The sequence below is a fragment of the Seriola aureovittata genome, chromosome 12 (genome assembly GCF_021018895.1).
Source record: "Seriola aureovittata isolate HTS-2021-v1 ecotype China chromosome 12, ASM2101889v1, whole genome shotgun sequence".
Classification (NCBI taxonomy): Eukaryota; Metazoa; Chordata; class Actinopteri; order Carangiformes; family Carangidae; genus Seriola; species Seriola aureovittata.
Window position 1 is genome coordinate 15,822,912 of NC_079375.1, and position 20,489 is coordinate 15,843,400.

General features: G+C 41.5%; 1 protein-coding gene across 1 annotated transcript in view; it reads left to right on the forward strand.

The window, feature by feature from the left end:
* gpc1b (glypican 1b) overlaps positions 1–20,489 on the forward strand; it is a 64,533-nt gene that overhangs the window by 22,093 nt on the left and 21,951 nt on the right. The window contains exon 3 of the mRNA XM_056391269.1: positions 14,339–14,497. Coding sequence (XP_056247244.1) covers positions 14,339–14,497 — 159 coding nt within the window. The remainder of the gene's footprint in view (positions 1–14,338; positions 14,498–20,489) is intronic.

A 20,489-nucleotide genomic window follows, 5' to 3' on the forward strand; every position in this document is an offset into this window, starting at 1 on the left:
GCTTGGCAGAAAACCAAGCATCAATCATGACGAGCGACTGGAAAACATCTGAAACTTTGAAGTCAACAGGCACAAGAGCACTGAGATGAAAAAAAAACAAAACATTAATAGAGCATATGACAGTGCGAGTGAGTGAAGGAAGGAGAGAAGAGCAGAAAGGAGGACAAGAGGAAGTGAAGAAGCAAGGAACTGCTTCACTCCCAAGTTCAGGAGTGCAGATTTGACAAGCATTTAGGTTTTCTTTTTTTCTTTCTTTTTTTCCAAAGAAGAACCTATGAAAAGCCCTCTTTCAGGCCTGCTCTGAAAGGGGGATTAGACAGAGGTGTACCGAGTGAAAGACACAAACATCCCTTTACACATCTTGTGCATTTACCTGTCAGATAGCTGCAGTAAAGCTGCTCCCACGTGGGCAATATGCCAAGATTTTCAATTCTAAAGGCCTAAAGGGCTGTCTGTGAAAATCTTTAGTGGCTCTGTGTCTTTGTCAACGGAAATAAATGCTATTCTTTATCATTCAGATTACAGCCAAATAACAATAATATTTCTGTAATATGTAATGTGCACACACCTGCAATGTGATCTGCGGTTTTCAGATACTTCCCAGACGCTATTTAAATGTTTTGTTTGAAAAGTAACACACGCAGTCCTTGGAGTGTAATGCATATCTCATTCCTCTTCCTCTGAGTGTTACAGCTCTAGTCTGACCTTTTAGTATCCGAGTCGCACATCACTCCCAGGCCCTTCTGGATGTAATTCCCCTCGCAGCTATGGTGAAGAGTAATTTGCTGTGCTTCTCGCTGATCTATCTGTGAAGAATGCTTGGATTGTGCTGCGCAGAACATAAATTCTCAAACCACACATAATCTGTCCACTGTCCCTGTCAGCGGTGAGAGAACTAATGATTTTTTACATCATTAAGCTTGTTCCAGTGCTTGAAGGGTCATTGTGTGACCAGTCAGCCTTGCACTGTCACGCTAACAAGTGCTAACCCATGACAAATTCAGTATTATTTGGAGTTTTGGCTACCAGCAGTGGAATGTGTGAAAGTCTTTTTATGTTGTTTTTTTATCTCCTTGTTTGACAGAGATCAAGTGGTCCAGTCTGACCTAGTCTTCTTCCAGGAAAGGGCTTTATTGTTGGTTCCAGTCAAAAATTATTACACCATCATAAAAGCATTTCTAAGGAGGCCAACAAGCAAAGCTACTGGACACTTGGTAAAACCAACCATTCTGTGCAAACACTGCAGCGAGTAAAGTCAACATTTCACATAATTTTGGGTTTGCTTTATTTTAGGATTTAGGCTGTAATTCATTCATATTTAATTTGTATATTTTATGCATGTTTATATAGAGCGCATCACTGGACGTTTTTATTCGATTTAATGTTTAATTTGACCTGTAAATGCAACAGAACGCTCGTAAGAAGCTGTTTCCCACAGTGATAACAGAAGGTCATTTATACTTGCCAATAATTATGCACAGCTGTGTGCGATGAGAACAGTGCAGAGAATACAGTATACTGTCTCTACTGGCCCTTTGTTACCATGAAGAACCCTTCATGATACTTAAATGAACTTTGAATTACTTTAGCCTCAGTTTTTGTGAATTTGATGGTCTGCACACACAATCACAAAAAAAAACACGAAACCTTGAACTACAACAACCTACAATTTAGTCTACCCTGCAGTCATACTGGAATTGAAAAAGACTCATATGATAGTCAGATGTGATTCACTTGTACATTTAATTTTTCCCCATCTAAATGCATATAATAGTGTATAAATCATGTTTTGGAGAGCTATTTGCTTAACATAACTCAATTGTTGGACTAGATGGACCACTGCCAATTTTTGTACATTGAGTTTTAGATGTAAAACTGGTCAAGGTCTGAGGTCTTTATCTGTGTTGCAAATTTGGAAGTTTTAAATAGGCCTGAAGCCAATGTACCCTAAAGCAAAAAATCAAGACATGTTTTGTTTTGTTTTTTTCCAGGGTTATAGACTAAAGATTTGTGCACTGTATGTATTAATGTACTGTGGGAACAGTGAGTAACAGATTTGGCATAAAGATTTGTAATCAATTTCATAATTATAATATGTGTTTCTTGGAAACAAGGTGTTTCAAAAAGTAGCAAGCAAAAACTGCAGTCTAAACTGAACTAAACTAAATACTGATCTTTACTTTGTCATCTCTCGCTGCACCACTAACATCCTGAAGTTGATGTGACTCAGCTTCCCAAAATGCCCTGTTTTTCCCCAAAAAGCACAGGCACAGCTGGGGGGGGGGGGGGGGGGGGGGCTGTGGTTCCTCTGTCATTATGTGTAAATGGTCAGGGCCAACACTGCTTTTCATCAGGCAAGAGAAGTGTGTGACATCAGCGGTGGTGGCCTACATAGAACAATGAATTGGTGGACCGGTTCCTTAAATGAGCCACTGTGGAGAATGGTGCTCTGCGCTCTTTCATGGAGCTTCAGTGCGGTTTGTTGATAGAACAGTCTCGTTGTGAGGCAGAAACCAGAAACCACAGACTTAATAGTTCTGACATTCCCTAAGCATCTTCATCTTTGTCTTGTCAGTACTGTTCCTTACCACTGGCTTTGTGTATGTCTTGATATCTTCTCCTTTGTCTATGTTTGCTGTCTGCCCACCTGTCTGCCTTTCCAGAAAACGTCTTCCCCTCTGTTGTGTTGCTTCACATTCGCCATGTGACTTTCATGTTTCTGTATGCCTTTCAGTCTGTCTGCCTGGCTGTCAGCTAGCCGTGTCTATCTGTCTGTTGTCAAGACATTTTACTGACTCACAGACTCGCAGTGACTAAGAGAGGCCTGAAGTGCTGGCCTGTCCTGACCTGACTTCAAAATAGACAGCTTGGCACGCACACCATGCACACACAACATCTCCAAAACAGGGCTTTCCTTGTACAGCGTTAGTTCCCATGTCAGGCCCTCTTTCAGATCAAGCTTTTAATATGACTCACTGGTTATGAGGCTTATGATCGTTTGAGAACAATCATTGAAGCCCACAGCCATTGTCATAATGCATCTCATTGTCAGCTAACAGGAACACACACACTGGGTTACACAGCTCGGCCTTTTGATTCACTGATTAAAGTGCTGCTGTTGGTGCTTTGTTGATTGATTAGACCTCAGCCAGATTGTTTATTTTGTGAAAATGCTTATGCACTGCGAGTGTACACAGAAGCAGCCTCTCTAACCAAGGAGATGTGCAATTTAATTCCCATCAAACCAGCAATGCCACCAGATGACAGATCGTGATACTATTAATCTTGATATATACTAAATGTAGACAAATGACATAAAATGATACAGATAAGAGATATCCCCTGAAGGTAAAGATTGTTATCTGGCCCCAGCCATGAATTAAAAAAAAAATGCCAGTGTTTGAGGATCTGGGCAAGTATGGATCTGCTCTTTGGAAGCCCAGATTCCCTGGCCAGATTCCCAGCCAGAAGCGAAGGAAGGAAAAAGGGAGGAGAGAGTGAGAGGCGGGGGAGATGAGTGAACGACGGGAAGTACTGAGAAGCTTGTCTGTGCTTTGATCTGATGACTGAGGCAGAGAGCATCAGTCATATTTTCTCCAAGCACTGATCTATAATCAGATCACTCCACATTTAATACTTCTCTGACTCATTATTGGGGATTAAAGGAGATCTAATTGAGGATTGGACAACCTTTCTCTCTGCCTTTGAAAACGGTTGGATTGGAGTGGCAGGGGTGTGTGCTCGTAGGTCAAAAGCTGATGATTGATGGCATTTTGTGAGGGCCTTTGTACTGTGGCAGCAGAGAGAAAGGAGCCGGATTAAACAGTAAAATTACATTCAGGGGTTCCCATCATATATGCCATTTGCGTTCTATCATAAATTGATTTCTATTCATTCCAATCCAAAGGATAAGAGTGAGAGAAAAGAATTTAAATTCTCTCTGTGGAGTGGAAGCTGGAGGCATCAATCTAAGCTCACAGCGTGTAAATGTGGTTTGATCATTATTATTATTTACAAAGCTGTATTCGCTCTTTATGAAGGAGTGATTGCTACACTAACAGTAAATCTCTCATTGGACATACCTTTTGAGATTCAGAGATAAGAATGTGATTTGCAAATCTGATATCTGATTGCAATAAAGTGATAAAATGCTGAGCATTTGAAAGTTTCACACATTTGCTCACTTTTCTCTCTTAGGTTTTACACTTCTGTGTGTTTTTGGCTGCTATTTATTTTCTGATTGCATGCATTAATAAAATATGTGATTCATTTTTCATAAAAATAATTGGTAGTTGAAAGTCACCTGGCAATCATTCAACTCCTACTCTCCTTTCCCCGTTCTTTCCTTTCCTAGCTTATGTTTGCTCTCCATCTTTATTAGATTTACGTCTCTTCTTTTTAGTTAGTTTATCTTTGGTTCCTTTGTGAAAACTTTTCATCCTCTCTGCTTTTTCTTTTACATTGCCCTGTTTTTTCTTATGTACTCACCTTCATATTTTCTCCCGCGTACATCTCTCTCAGCTGCATCACCCACCACCCTCTGTGTCTATGTCTCTGACTCAGTCCTGGCTGAATGTGTTCTAGCTCTTGTTGCTTTGACAGGCCCTGACAACAGCAGGTCAGCTTCTATCTGTCAGCCTCTCCACCTCTGAGCACCAGCGAGCAGAGGGGGACTGGCTGCTTTGTTTGTTCTTTCACCATCAGGAGACAGGCCTGCCACAGAGGGAAGCTTGCAGGTGTGTAGGAGTCGAGCCATGAGCTCTCTCATACACACACAAGCACTAATACCTGCAAGCAGGCACAGGCACATATACAATATAATGTGCGAGCTATCCCCTTTCCTCTGCCTGTCTGTCTAGCCAGTGGCGGAGCCAGGGGGTGGCCTTGAGTAGCTGTGTCTGACGGAACATATGGGATTTTGTGGAAGGGGAGTAAAAATCTTCTGGTTTAAGGAAGACAGCTCAGTTTAACTGTGTGTTCATGTTTCTGGCTGGTTTCTTGTTGTATAACATCAGCTTATGTGATTAATGGACGATAGAGATCAGGTTGTGTGTGATTCAATGATCTCACTGTGGTGCTTGGTAGCTGTCAGTCATAATTACATTTGATACATAGTACAGAAGCTTAGGATGGATGAATCACTGGGGTTTACCTGTTGTTAAGTCTGACTCGTTACACATCAGTGTAGTAAATATAGTATGAAATGTAGTAAGACTCTGTGTCCTTAAAAGCTACATTTTTTTTTCACTTGGCTTCAGCAGAAAAGCTGTGAACACAACATTGACATATTATCACCTTATAATGTTGGTATGACAACTTCTGTAGCTGCTAACATGTACCTGAGAATATCAATTCAATGAGAGATAGATATCATTTTTGGTGTCATTATTTTCCAATTACTTCCTGCTGCGGTGTGTCTGTGAAAAGACAGAACTGTTTCCAGTCTGGAAAAAAGTGTGAATGTGAAAAAGTCTTTGCTTTATGGATGTTTGAACCCAGCAAACCGGTTTCTTGTGTTAAAAGAGTGCGTGTTATACCTCCCTGATCTTGAAGAGTTTTTGTGAACCTTCAAGACTTCATCCAGTCACACAGGAGGCTGAAGTGTAAGTCTTCTTTCATCTGAATCATGTGACAGGATGTACTGTCTGATGAACTGTTGACACTTCCTGTCAAGGACCTTTGCTGGAACATCAGTGGAAAACTCACCCACACACATACCACAACAACACGCACATTCCACCAGACACAGAAATGAGGTCAGCTCGCTGTACCATTTAGTTACTCCTTCGGTGGCCTATGATACGGTATGGCTTATGGTTGAGATACACATCAAAGGACTATGTAACATTTTTTCACTGACTTTTTCCATGACTTGCCTCCCTTATTTCTTTGCCTACACACACACACACACACACACACACACACACGAACACACGAACACACAATCTAAGATTCAGTAAGTCAGTCAACACACAAACGAGCTCATGTTAAGACATGTCTGTGACTGGCAGGAGAAGGATGGGTGTAACTCGGGCCGTATATGTCTGTACTGTCTGTACAGTATACTGTTGGGTTTGTTATTCTTGTTAGATCCAAGCAAATGACATTCTCCTGCATTCCAGGCCAGTCCAGTGTAATCTCAGTCAACACACAAGTTGAAAAGAAAATGGTGGGAATGGATAAAGCGTGGTGAAGACACTGAAGAAGGCAGGACATGGTTGGGCAAGTTGGTTGGAAATCTCCAACCCCACAACAACTTATTTGACAGCACTGTGACTGTACCTACTAAGTGAACAGGACAGGCTGCTGCCACCATTTAAAGCAGCTGGCATTCACGCTCTTTGGTTAGTCACCGGCCACTGGCGTTTGTTAGTGTGTGAACGGGAGAGAGCAACAGAGAATCAGACGGAGAGAGTGGGAATGGGACAAAGAGCAAACGTGCTTGTGTGTATTTGTGTGTGCGTGCTGGAGTGGGCAGTCGAGCGTGTTTCGCAGGGCTACAGCAACTTAATTACAAAACCTGTTGTAATCCATCATGTTCCTTATAAATCACAGCTCCCATTAGAGGGCCTGCAACAGGATTGGAATCCCGCAGGTTCTGTCCGACCCAGAACAAATGTTGCAGGCGCAGGCTGCTGGGCTTAACATTCATGTAATGCATTTTCCTCCACCTGTGTGCCTTAAAACAAAATACAGTTTCAGTTTAGTTTGTCCATCTTTCTCACCCACTCACATTCTTTCTCTCTCTCATGTAACATGAGAAGTTGCCATCCCTAATCCATTTTCATCTGTAAACAATGACACTATCACTGTTGTTCTCAAGCTTGCTGTTCCAGCATCTGGTTCACATCTGTTGCTATGGGAGACAGTATAAACTATCAGAGAAACAGGGACATGATCCATAATGATTTTATTCACTTTCAGGTCCCACTACCTCATGCTGAAGCTGTTTTCTACTTTTATATAATAAGCCCTCTTTTCAGTTCACATCTTTTCAAGTTGACTTATTAAAGAGCTGAGTTATTGTATTAGCAGTTTTTAAACACAGTAATATGAGTGTTGTATTTTTCCTTTGGGATAGGGCAACAGAAAATGGTGAATATCTGCTAAATGGTGCATCAGCATGAGTAATGGTAAATAATACAGCACTTGTAGGTGGTCATAAACACACAGTATATAGGAGCAAAATACAGCATCCTGTCTTATCTTGTTCAATCCCATCCTGCCCTTTGCACTATACCCTGCTTCCCTTCGTCACTCCACTCCCTTCTGTCCGGCCCATTTGTTAACACAAGCTGACCATTGAGTTAATCACAGCCAAAGCTATTTAACTCTAACCCAGTAATCTACTCCTACAGCCCACATCATTACATTATCACATTATCCATTTAGCCGATCCTCTCTCCTGTAGTTAAAATGAGGAGTTGGTCAGACTTTTTCCAAGCCTAATAAAATGAGTCTGATTCAAGTTGAGTGAGTGAAAGAGTGCCTTTTTAGTTAGGCAATAAAGAGTCTATTGCTACCTGTATCAATGAATCGCTGTCTGGTTAGTCAAAAGTGCAGGTAGCCAGTATGGGCTAGGAAAGAGCAGCCTTGAAAGATCAGCCGGCCTCAGTAGTAATATGTTATTAATGTGTTGTGTGGCCACCACCTTGTCTGGCTCGAGGTAGCTATATATGTGACTCCCTGCTTGGCTCAAATTACCAGACTGGTGAGCATTTAGGGTGTAGGTTAAAGCGTGGGTCGCCTGTTTGTAGTTTTGTGTGTGTGAAAGTTAGACAGACAATAACAGACAAGTAAACAGACAGACTGACAGCAAACAGGCATGCAGGCTGGTAGCCGAGACCATAGTGTTAGTGTTATATGTAATGTGCATTTGTCTGATCGGTATGTGAAATTTTAGCATGTACAGTTGGTGGATGAGACATGTCAACCCCTGCTGCCAAATAGCCCTGTTGTTTTTCATCTGTTTAACCCTAATCCACTGTTCAAGTGTGTGTGAGGGTGTGTGCGCATGTGTGTGATTCCTGGTGTTCCATGGGTGTTTTCCTTGGCACTGGCAATAATCTGCCTAACTGTGGACAGATACACGCACGCACGCACACACGCACACACACACCCATACACACTCACCAGTGTATTAGGCCGCTAATCTCTCAGATCCCACAGCATGTGTGCACACGGATTCATTTGTACAAGCACGTGCGCGCGCATGCACACACACACACACACACACACACACATTTTCTGCATTCTGGTTTGAAACAGTGTCAGTTATGCAATCGCAATTATTACCAGGAGCCATCGGTTATGTGTGCCATCAAGTGTGATCGCAGTAACATTTTGTCAAATGTGCTTCAGAAGAAAACAACTGTTCACATGTAATGCATCTTAAATTCCTGTTCTTGATGCCATGCTATTTATGTGCTTAATTTAAAAATCTTCAAATGAGAAGGTGCTAATATGGCACATAAAATGAATGTTGAGTTTAATGCATGCCCACTGCGCACATGCTGATTAAGGGAGCTAATGCGGAACAAGATCCAGCCGGATCAGCTACCCTGGTTCACTCTAGGTAACATGCCACATTTTTGATCCTAACAGCAGGAACTGGACAGGGTGTCCGAGAATGTTGGTGGTATATCACATACCATCCAATCATCATCGTCATGTCATCCAATGTCTAATACAAGAAGAGATTTCACACGACGGACAGGGTGTGCAACACAAAAGAGCACGTCAGTGAAAAATCATAGGTGCCGATAGATCTAACAGTCAAGACAATATTTTTGTCTAATCACCTGTGGGAATTTTACAGTGAGTCTTCAATCTATCCAGCCTACCTGAGCTGCTTACACTGTATTTGAAATGTTGGGAGGAAGCAATTAACTGAGGGAAAACATGCAAACTTCTCAGAGAAAGGGGAAGATTCAGGAAGTCTTTTTTTTTTCTATGCAGCAGTAGTGGTAATTGTTTTGGCACTGTGGTACCAGTTGTCATAATAAAAATGTTTTGAATACACTGTACAGTGTTTCAAAGCAAAAAGCCAAAGTGGACAAGAACGGGGAAAAAAAGAATAATTTACAGCCCAATAGTCCACCACAGTAATATGCAAAGACAAACAAAGAAGCCAAAGGTTTTGAATAAACTGTGCACAGCTGGGGTCATGCCTAAAACTTTCCATGACCACACTGAATGGTCTGAACTGGCCATCTCAAAATTACAAAGAGTATCTGAGTCAGCGTAACGCCTACACAGGTTAATCAAATATAGCATCAAAACTTGCCACAGCTGTGAAAAAAGAATTGCCACATTGACCGTGCATTACATGATGGGAGACAAGTGTTTATTTTTTGCAGCATTTTTTCAGTATCCATGGATCAGAAACAAAACAAAAACACACTAAATAGTCACGCAGTGATGGTAACCTAACCGCACGATCTCAGAATTTTGACTTCTTCTGTTTTGTTCACAGGCTCCCAGACAAATGACGGAGACACTTTGGCTTTTAGTCATTCTTAATTTCCTGTTGCCCTCTCCTCTCTCTGCCTTTCCCACCATCTCTAAAAGCCCCTGACTGTCAGTCTCTCCCATGCTTTATCACAGTGTGCACGACGTTATTCTGCCTTCCCAGATTGCTGTTTAATAGGACCCTTCCTCCCTGGTGAACAGTGATAAGCTAATGGTTAGGGAATTGCTCACCATTTAGCAGCGTTGTTCGTCGAAAGAAAAAAGGAAAGAAGTGATGGAGGACTGTTATGGGGTTAACGTGAACAGTTAGTTTTTCCTAATTTTCCCCTCATGCATAGACTGATGTTTGGGTGGGTGTGTAGTTTATGCATGTGTCTAATTTTAGGAGAGGCCAGATAATTGGCTTGCTACCTCTGTGCTGATTGGCCTCGCAGAAGGTGGTTGATTAATGCGGAATACCTACTCTGTCAATTTAAATATGTTTGAATGATCACTTTGAGCAGATCTTAATTATGTGCGGCTTTGTTTCATCTCTGTGAACCAACTGCGCAATCAGTTTAAATGCTGTAATTCACCCTCTCTTGTGTGACGTGAACCGTATTATTGTTGTTATTATGACCATATTTTTCAAGTCTATCGTGCATTCCATGAAGTTTATTCAGACTGAGGGAACAATAGAGACAGGAAATAGCGAGGGCAGGCTGGAAATTGGTTATTGCGAGAGTAAATCTCTAATGTAAGAGGAGTGGTCTTGTGATATGTAATGAAAACATGTTTTTTCAGCTAAGTGTTAAGTACAGAAAATGGAATATGTCTGGTATTATAAGCACAGAAAATTGGGCATCTCAAGCATTAGTATTAGCTTCCTTCTCTGCTGTGGCTTTGTAGATGCTACTGTTGAAGCCTCCCACTAACACAGCTCTTCTCTAGATTGAGCTGCCTTCCTCTGCTGATTACTCTAGTATCCTCTGGCTGCAAGACTGAAAGTGTGTGTCTCTGTGAAAGAGAGAGAGAGGGAGATAGAGATGTGTGTGGTTGTTGAGGATACATTCCCTTTACACTTTGATTGAGCGTGGCTTACTGTCACTCTCCACCAAATAGACACACACGGCTTAACACACACACAGACACACACACACGCACACACACAAGCTTACTCCAGTTTACTGAGTCAAATGGAAGAGACTGCTCTGTGTGTAACATTAGCCGACTATTAGGTTAGCCAACTGGAAACATAATGCTCTGTTACAGGTGACCTTTCCTGCTGCAGAGCCAGTGTGTGTCGAGGACTAAGACTCTGTGTTTAAAACTGAATGCCTGCGTGTGTCCAGTTTGCAAATGTTATGTGTTTGTGTGTGCTGAAATTGTCACATTGTTTTCCATATATTTAAATGGACCCTCTGAAGAGGCTGTTTCTGCCTGGCAGCATCTGTAAACCTCACACCTCCTACTATTTTTGTGTGTGTGTGTTTGTGTGTGTTTGTGTATTTGTGTGTGTTTGTGTATTGTGTTCTTTACACAGATGTCCTTCAAATGGCAGGCAGCTAGCGGATTGCACTGGAAGAAATGGCCACAGGCCCATAATACACACACACACACACACACACACACACACACACACACACACACACACACACACACACACACACACACACACACACACACACACACACACAGACACACACACACACACACACACACACTAAAACCAGTCCAAGCATTTAAATGGCCATCCCAGGGGCTGACAGATTGCAGCTGACCCCTGATAGTACTGTATACTATTCCTCTATCAATCTTCTTTCTTAGCCTTCCATGAAACCCTCCCTCATTTTTCCTTTTTCTCTATGTCTTTGTGCTCTCCTCTTCAGTTCCTCATCTTCTCATTCAATTGATTTTTTCCTCCTACTGACACACAAATCTCACAGACTCACACACAGTACATATGCCCTTCTCCAGGCCCAAACTCTTTCCCTTGGTGCTTGGTTGGGAGTCACCAGCGAGAGGGTGCTGAGAGATGCTCAATGTCACCTTCTTCTCTGATCTAGGGAGCCTGTTCTCCACTTTGGTGTTGAAAGAGAAAATTGCCTTTAATTGCTCCACTTTAGAGCTGCCCTGGATGAGGCACTTAAAGGACAGTTGCAGAAACTAGGTTGACACATAATCACTGAAGGGTATGGATTCTTGTCATACGCGCGTTGACTGTAAAACACAGCTTAGATCATGAACAGGCTGGGGAAGGGGTACACAGTGATTAACTCGGGCAACAACTACAATAAATGAAGGCGAAATGCCTGCTTGTAATTGTTGAGCCAGTGCACACAGAAACCACTGGTTGACGATGAAACGGATGGCAGGATCAATGTTATCGATGGCAGCACTGTGCCTATAGACCTGCCTTCATTTAGAGCTGTGCCAGGTGCATGCTAATGACAGCCTGAGGGGACATTAAATCATTAATCCTGTACTCGTGTGTTTATACCTTTGTGCAGACTGTGTAATATTAATTAAACATTTCAAGCTAATCCACAGGCTAAGTATCAGACTTACTATTAGACTTCAGTCTGTTAACAAAGGATAGAACAAGGACAGAGTTCTTGGAATGTGTTACTGTACATGTGTTTATGAAAAAGCATTGTGGTGTTTTTTTTTATTATTATTTGGAAGAGATACTGAATGATTTTAGTAGTCTGTGTTGGTAGGTTTAAAAGCAGGCTAGTCTTTCAAATATTAATGTGCCATTTAAATGCCTAAAATACATGGCAATAGCCTTGAAACTATCAGATGAATCTTGCGCCTGTGCATCAGATTTATCACTGCTGTGACACTGAGAAGCAGAACAGAGAAATCTGAACAAAAATAAGCAAATAGTCAGTTTTCAATTTACTTTAATAACAAAAGAAAAACAAGTAAGTCATAACTTATGTTTTGTGTGTGTGTGTGTGTGTGTGTGTGTGTGTGTGTGTGTGTGTATGTGTGTGTATGGGTCTCTCTGTGTATACTGTACAATACGAGGCCATCCAAGAGGTATCTCAGAGAGAGCCCTCAAGCAGGGAAGAGAAAAATGGCTGAAGAGAATGGCTGGTGAGGTGGGAATTACAGAGAGGCAGTTAGAGCTTAATGCTTGTCACTGTAGGGCCTTTGGGTGGGGAGGTGGACTCAGTGAGATTCACTTAGGTGCCTCTTTCATAGACGCAGTCATACAATCAGAATGGAAATACTACAACCTGCACTCTATGAATACTGCTTAACACAAAGTGCAACCAGTGGCTCGTTAATATCAAATAACAACAGAGCTGCTGGCTTCTTTTATACATACTCTGCACTGGCCAATAACAAATACTGTTATTGTTTTCACCTTATTTTAACCTGTAAATCTATCACTCCCACATGAACCAGGATAGGAATGTACATCTGCCAACATCGCTCCAGTTTTTGTTGGTTTGAATATATCTTTAGTAACAGAAGGTCAAGGTTTTATTAATTTAAGTCAACCCGTCATGTTTTATTAAACTTTGATGTGATGGACGGATGGAGGCTACTAGAACTACTACAAAGATGAACAATGTATGGGCGTGTTTTATTATGCAGGGCTGTGTCAGATGTCCATATCAATACAGTTGAGAAAAGGCGTTTCCAAACAGGCCCAGGGCGACTCGTCATATAGACAACTGCGAGCTCTGTGTTTGCAAAAGAAATTAAATATTTATTAATCCTTCCAATAAACAAAAGCCCACATCCAGCAAAAAGATGTGCCCTCTGTGCTGACTGAGGAAGAGCACTCCGCTCAAAAAGCGTTTCCATCCTATCTGCATACATGCTACAGCCTTTTTGAAATTTGTCTGTGTGTTTTTGCATATGTGGGCAAATTAGAAGCTTTAATGAATTTCATTTTTGGCAAGAAAAAAAATCCTTCAGTTGTCTTTATTGTCTTTATGTTCAAAGTGCGACAGAGTAATCTAAAAGCTGAAATCTTTCCTCTTCTAACAAGAATTGTCTCAGTGTGATGTGCTGCACCCTATTCTACATAGTACAGTGCATATTTGCTCTTTGGGTACTTGTGTGTTTCACTTTGGATTCATATTATGCGAGTGTGTACGCTTGTGTCTGGAAATAGTAACAGTGGGGAGGATTCTGCAGATGTAAAATAAGAAAATGATTGCAAGTCAAAGCCTTGCATCCAACATTATCTGCTCCCTTCACCTGTAAATGAATGTCACCCACATGAATTTTGTTCGCCTCAAGCTCGGCTGCATTGATGTGGATGATGGAATTTCATTCCTACATAATTTGGTCTGATTTCAGCTGCAGCTTGACTGCAGTTTTAAACATCTTTGAAAACCCTTGTTTAAATTCTCTCATATGGAGCACGCACACACAAACACAGAGACACACACATCCCTGGTTTTCAGAGTTTATGCATTTGTGTGTGTGTGTGTGTGTGTGCGCGTGCACATGTTTGTAAATGCATGGACAGGCATGCGTGTCAGGAGTCCTCATTAAAATTGTATGGGAGCTGATGCTGTACTCCTGCTCCAGTGCTCCCATTGCCACAGAGTTCTCCACATCTTGCCAGGTAATCAGGCAGGCGAACACATGCAGCCCTGCCTCCTCGACTGCCAACAGGCTGGCTTTAAGGCCGTAAAAACAGCCGCTGTTGCTAATTCAGCCTGTCATGTTCATGTTCACTGTGGAAAATTTTTTACAGATGCAAAGAACTATCAGTCACTATTTTGTTGAGTGCTGATTGAATTGATGGGACCTGTTAATGCTAATGTGATGTTTCCTGTTCTTTTTCTTCACTGCTTTTTGTCACCCCCTATAAATCACCCTCTTCCCTATTTGTTCTCCGTGTGTCCTCCTGCTATAGGGGAGCACCTGCGCATCTGTCCCCAGGGTTACACCTGCTGTACCAGTGGCATGGAGGACAACCTGGCCACCCTGAGCCGCAGAGAGATGGAGGGACTTCTCAAAGATGCTGGACGATCCTTACAGACCTCACTCACTGGACAGTACAAGACCTTTGATGGTGAGTTTTTATATTCTTAGTAAGTGCATGAGATGAGTTTGGGAATTAGAATACAAAGAGGGGGGGGGGGTTTGTTTGTTTTCTTTTTGTATGTCACTTTTGATCAACACATTGTCTTGCCAGTAGTGGTATTTCTCACTTCACATTTTCATTCCAGAGATGCCCAGCCAACACAAAAATGCACACACGCAGACTGACAATAAGTATAAGAGATAAGTTAAAGCCATTTTATCATACAGGGTGCAGATTGATGCAGAGCATTGATCTACTGTCATGCTTCAACAGAGGAGGTTGGTAATGCCTTTCAGTGGTGTTGTCAGACTGCCAACCTTTTCCTTTTACTTTGTTACAAATACAAATCTGGATTTCACTGTTTGAATGCTGATGTTTGAAGCCAGACACACAGAAAAGTTAAAACAATAAGAATAAGAGAATTTGGCGCCTTCTGTTAAGGTTTTAAGAAGCTAACTAGGTAATGGCAATGTCGGGGGACATTGTTGTATTTCATCTCATGTCCCTCTATTCTCTTGTTTCATATCTGCTCTGTGCTGTATTCTAGGAAAAAAATGTTGCCCCAATATGCTTAGTTATATTTTGAAAAAACATAACTTTAAAATGATAATATAGAATTATCTATTATTTTATGGCTGTTTGGTACCTCCCAAAGAGACTGGAAATGCAAATATAAAGTGTTTTGTTTTTTTGTTTTTTTTTACCATACAAGAGAGCGAATAGATTAGATATTTCGTAGGCTTTTACATTACATTGGATTAGGATTTGAGAGTTTGCTAATATTACAGTAACCATGACCATGACAGTATATTTTTATTTCATAAATAATTAGATCCCATGTAATTTAATTCAACTGAATCAGGTAAGTCTCAGGTACCTTTTTACAGTAAAATGTTAACATACATTATATAGAATTATGATTTGCTGTGTTTTGGCGACATACACCAGCGCAATAATCAGAACTGCTATTGTAAATCTACTCTTATTCTCAATAGCATGAAATAACTGCAATGCTCTGAGTGTGAGAAAAGAAATGAGGGAGACAGAGAAAGAGAGGGATTTTCAATCTTAGAACACTGGCACCAAGGCAATTATTTGTGTCTAATGACCTGCTCCAGTTAATAGAAGGGTGTCTCTGTGCTCCACTTGTTCTCCTTGGCCAGTTGGTGACAATGGATCTGTCAGCTGGAGCTCTGAGCTTGGCTAGTTAGCCTGACCTTTTCAGATCACAGTGATCAGTGGCTGAGTGACATTTGTTTACTCTTCTTCTGTTGCTCTGTCCCCTTCTTTCGCATGGCCCCCCCTTCTCACTCCGGGTGCTGTTATTGCTGTGCCAAAGGGACACCATCACCCTGCCAAAACACACAGAAGTACACACACACATGTGCACACAAACCTGTCCAAGACATACAAATTCTCTCCAAGATAGTTTATGTCATCCTAAAGTTGTTGAACTTTCCCATTTTTCAGGAAAACACCTCATTTAGCACAGCAGAACCAGTAAACAACACAGACTGCAAACACACACATTCAAGCAGCACTCAGCTGCGACCTCTAAACACTGTAATGATGTGCATCCAAAAACTCGTAGATAAATACACACATAGACACAAGTCATGAACAAGGTAACTTGTGTAGCTTCATAATGAAGTCATTTGGAGCTTGTTTTTGTATATGTACCATACACTTTGCCAGACATGTTCTTACAAACTTCTGATAGCTCATAGCTGCTTCCTTTTTTTGTTTTCTGTACACGCTCTCCTCTCCTCTCCAAAGCGAACCCATTCCCGCTCTGTTCAACTCTATTTCTTTTTTTTCCTGTTTCTCATATCCCCTTATCTCACCCCTATGAGCATCAGATGGGGAAGGCAGAGCTGACAGAGGGAGGAGAGAAGTATATGTGTGTTGGGACCTTGAGGTCTAAAAAACCATCTGTTGTTGACTGTGTCCTCTGAAGATGATAGCTGAGAGATAGACTGGGGTTAATTGGACCATAATATGTTACATTTGCTGCCACATGATCATCTAAATTTTGTTGGGTTCAGCCATTCTTATTAAAGACATCCTGTTTTTAGCTTCAGCTGTTGACTTACTCTAGTTTCAGGCTTTGGTAAAATAACTACCACTGAAATCCAGTCACTGCTTTTAGTGTTTCATAAGTGACTTAAGAAATAGTTGATTCTGGGTTATTCCCAGGATTAGACACAAAATGTTTTGGAAGGTTAAGGTTGAAATGTATGGTTATATATTGGTGTGGATTATCTGTTCTCTAACCACGTCCAGAGCAGAGATTTTAGTTCATATGGCTGCAGGAGACTGCAGTGACATTGTACCATGCTGCCAGTCCCTGCACATCTGGCTGTGTTTAGCAGGGTGTGGGCTAGCTAGCGCCATGTGGCTAAGTGTAGGGTGTTACTGTTCCAGCCCAGTCAGGCTTGGCCTTTTTAGGTCCCGGGACTTTGGAAGAAGCCCCAAGCAAGCCACAGATTAGAGGACCAGCATGCTGACATACAGCTGGCTCTGAACCTAAAAGTGTGTACACTGTGTATATGTCAACATGCAGATGTGCGTTTATATGCATGTGTTTGTAAGTTTGTAATTTAGAGTGTGTCACTGTGTGAGTGAGTGAAATGGGCTTTGTATACAGTATGTGTGTATGTGGTTTGCACTTGGTATTCCCAATGTCACTGCTGTCATTCATACTGCGTGGAGTGGTGCAAACTAAACAATATATTATGTTGAACAAAGATGCAGTGCAAAATGCTAAGGAAGGAAAATTAAACAAAGAAACTGGGTGAAGCAGAGGGCAGAGTAAAAGTGAGACAGATGGAAAGCTAAAACATACAGTGGAAAGTGGTAGCCAGAAAGAGTGTAAAAGAGATAAACAGAGAAAGAGAGGTGGGTTCACATATGAAACTGAGAGGGAAAAGGTCAGAGAGGACACAAAGAGTGATGGCACCAAAGGGAGCAGTGTGTTCGATGGCAGCCAGGTGTGTTAGACAGACGGAAGCCTTAAGCTGGCAGGTGGTGCCTGGTCTAATGGTGCCATCACTGGCATCTGGATTCACTGTGTGTGTGTGTGTGTGTGTGTGTGTGTGTGTGTGTGTGTGTGTGTGTCACTTGTAATACTGCCACATATACATTCAAGCAACCTTCTACGTTGTACAAAGGGATACTCATTTACTCTTTACACAATATTAAGATCACAAGGAAAGACCATATTAATACATTTCCAATTCAATTTTATTTATAAAAAAACAACACTGTTGACCAAAGTGCTGTAAAATACAAAAAAGAAATCTCACATTGACAGTACAAAAAGACATAAAACGCATGTAAAAACAACAACAGTTAAGCGATAAAAAGGCAACATCTCAGACTGTATCAAAAGCCAAGGAAAAGAGGTGCGTTTTGAGAAGAGATTTAAAGACACACAGTGAAGAGGCCTGCTTGATGTGCAAAGGCAACTTGTTCCAGAGTTTGGGAGCCGCAACAGCAACTGCCTGATCCCCTCTGAGTTTCAACTTAGTACTTCATACCTCCTGTAACTAAATCCTTGTTCCTTTTGAGTCCAAGTTTTGTTTGTACCGTATGTAAAGCACTTCATGACCTTGCATGTTTCTCCATACAACTTTCAAAATTCCTGTCCTGATCCCACTCCATTCAAACCTCGAAGTCCTCCAGCGCCAGACAGTTGACTGTGCCTTTATTGCATTTACTGCTTCTTTGTCTTATATGTCTGAATATCTCTGGTCGAATAAAATAAGACCTTTGAAGATGTCACCTTGGGGTTTAATAGATTGTGGTGGTGTTTTACTCTGTCTTCTTGTGTTTTACAGGTTAAACAATTAATAGATTCACTCAGAAAATAATCTACAAATAGAGGATGAATATGTAAATACACAGAGTACAAAGAAACTGATTTTATTTTGATCTTAACCCAGGTCTTGAGTCATCAACACACACAGCCTACACACATACATGTACTGGCACAGAGTATTTATGAGCAGCCAAAGGCTTATTGGCCAGTGTGTTCCAGCCCATTTCGGTCCAAAGCAGATCAGTGGTCATAGAGCTTAATCTGATTTGAAGAGTACTGGCTGGCTGGCTTATGGGTACACTCATTTCTACATGACCAGGCAGGACTCACTTACTTATTCATGTAAGTAGAGCTCTGAACATCTCCCACCTGGCTTGTTAAGTAACACCATGTCCTCTCATGAAAGTAGACTGAGGGGGAAGAAATCCATGAGAATGACATCAAGCACACCCAAATGTATCCTATCAGGTTCAGGGAACAGGCACTAAACTTGGATGTAAGGAGAAATCTGCATTGCCGTCAGACGATAGCAAGCAGCAGCCTGCTGTATTGCTTTTCAGTGAGTAGTGTGGCAGGCAGCTCACTGGGAGTCCTGACACCAAGAAAACTTGTACTTTAATCCCAGTAAGAACAGCTTTGGTGATTTGCAAGTGAAAATATATGCATGTCTAGGTTAAAACTAGAACACACTTGAGTATATGAGTATAGTTGTGTAGCTTAACATGCTACACATTGAGATCTACACATGAGGTGGCTTATTAAAACAAACATCTCTCACTATAATGCGATAGCTAACAAACTGGCAACTCTGTGTTTTCAACCAAATTTAGTCCTGCATCCTTTTCTTTTCACCTTTAAGACACAAAATCAATGTTAATTCGGATTGGGCACTGGTGGCACATTCTACATGTGTGTTGCAATATTCCCACAATTAGGCAACAGATTTGATTCACTCCCACCTCACCAACACCCACCTTCTAATTTCCTGCTTTCAGGGTCACTTCTGATGATGTCACGAGAGACAAGGACATCTGCTCCCATTGTGGCGCTTGATTGGCTCATTTTATCTGCATGCAAATCACGTCGGTGGGGACCTGGAGTATACTGGCCTAATTATGCCAAACACATTACTCACTAGGAGCGATGGCGCCTCGGAAGGATAAAATGAAAGCAAGACAGAGAGAAAGGGGAAGAAGAATGCAGCGTTGATGGGGCAAGCAGTGGAAAGTAACTTTAGATAGAGGGGGGAAAAAAAGAGAACGAAATGATAGTGAGGGTAAGGAATGGTATGGAGTTTGGGAGGAAACAAGCAAGGGAAAAAGGGCTTAAAAAGAGAACCAGATGGACAGAAAAAGCAACAGGCATGGGTAAATGGTGCATAATGCCAGCTAGGGAAAGTCAGAAGAGAGACAGAGAGAAAGTGGAATAAAGGCATCCACAGAGAGCCTGTTGATAAATGACATGCATTATGTGATGTGTCGGCTTGTTTAATATAAGGGACCTTTTAATAGCATCTAAATGCTGGCTAAGGGGCTTGCAGTGCTCCTGGGGCACAGTATGTGTGTGATAAGTGTTGTTATTGATGGAGAGTCAGGCTGACACATAAACAGTCTAATGGCTCCCAGATCATCATTTGTGCATTCGGTGCACCCAGGACAACAATGTTTGTCTGTGCCTGTTGTGTTTATTTTTTTCATTGTCCTTGCACAGGTGGGGGAATAACAAAGGGAAAGGTAGAGGATCCCTTTGTACTTGTGGATGAGGAGTGGTTCCAGTCGAAAAAGCAGAGATCACAAAACCATCTGGTGCCTGCTGAAGAGGCTTTTTTTTGCTGTGCCCTAAACATTACAGCTCTGCATTTTTTTACCTTTCTTTCCTTCGCTTCTTAGTTAGTTATATAGTCAAAACTTTGAATATATTCAGTTTAATTAGGTGTAGAGAGTTAGGCTATGGGCCAAGGTAGAGAAAATTTGTTTGTGTGTAAATTGCACATCATATTGCCATTTATAAAACACTTCACATGGATGATTTGGATGATAATTTCTCAAGCAGAACTTTACAAGTAGTATTCCTGGCTCAAGGAGATGTCTATCTGAACAGATGATATCCGTTTCATCCAAAAAAAAAAAGATTTACTGCAATTTGAATTTTTTTCTGCCA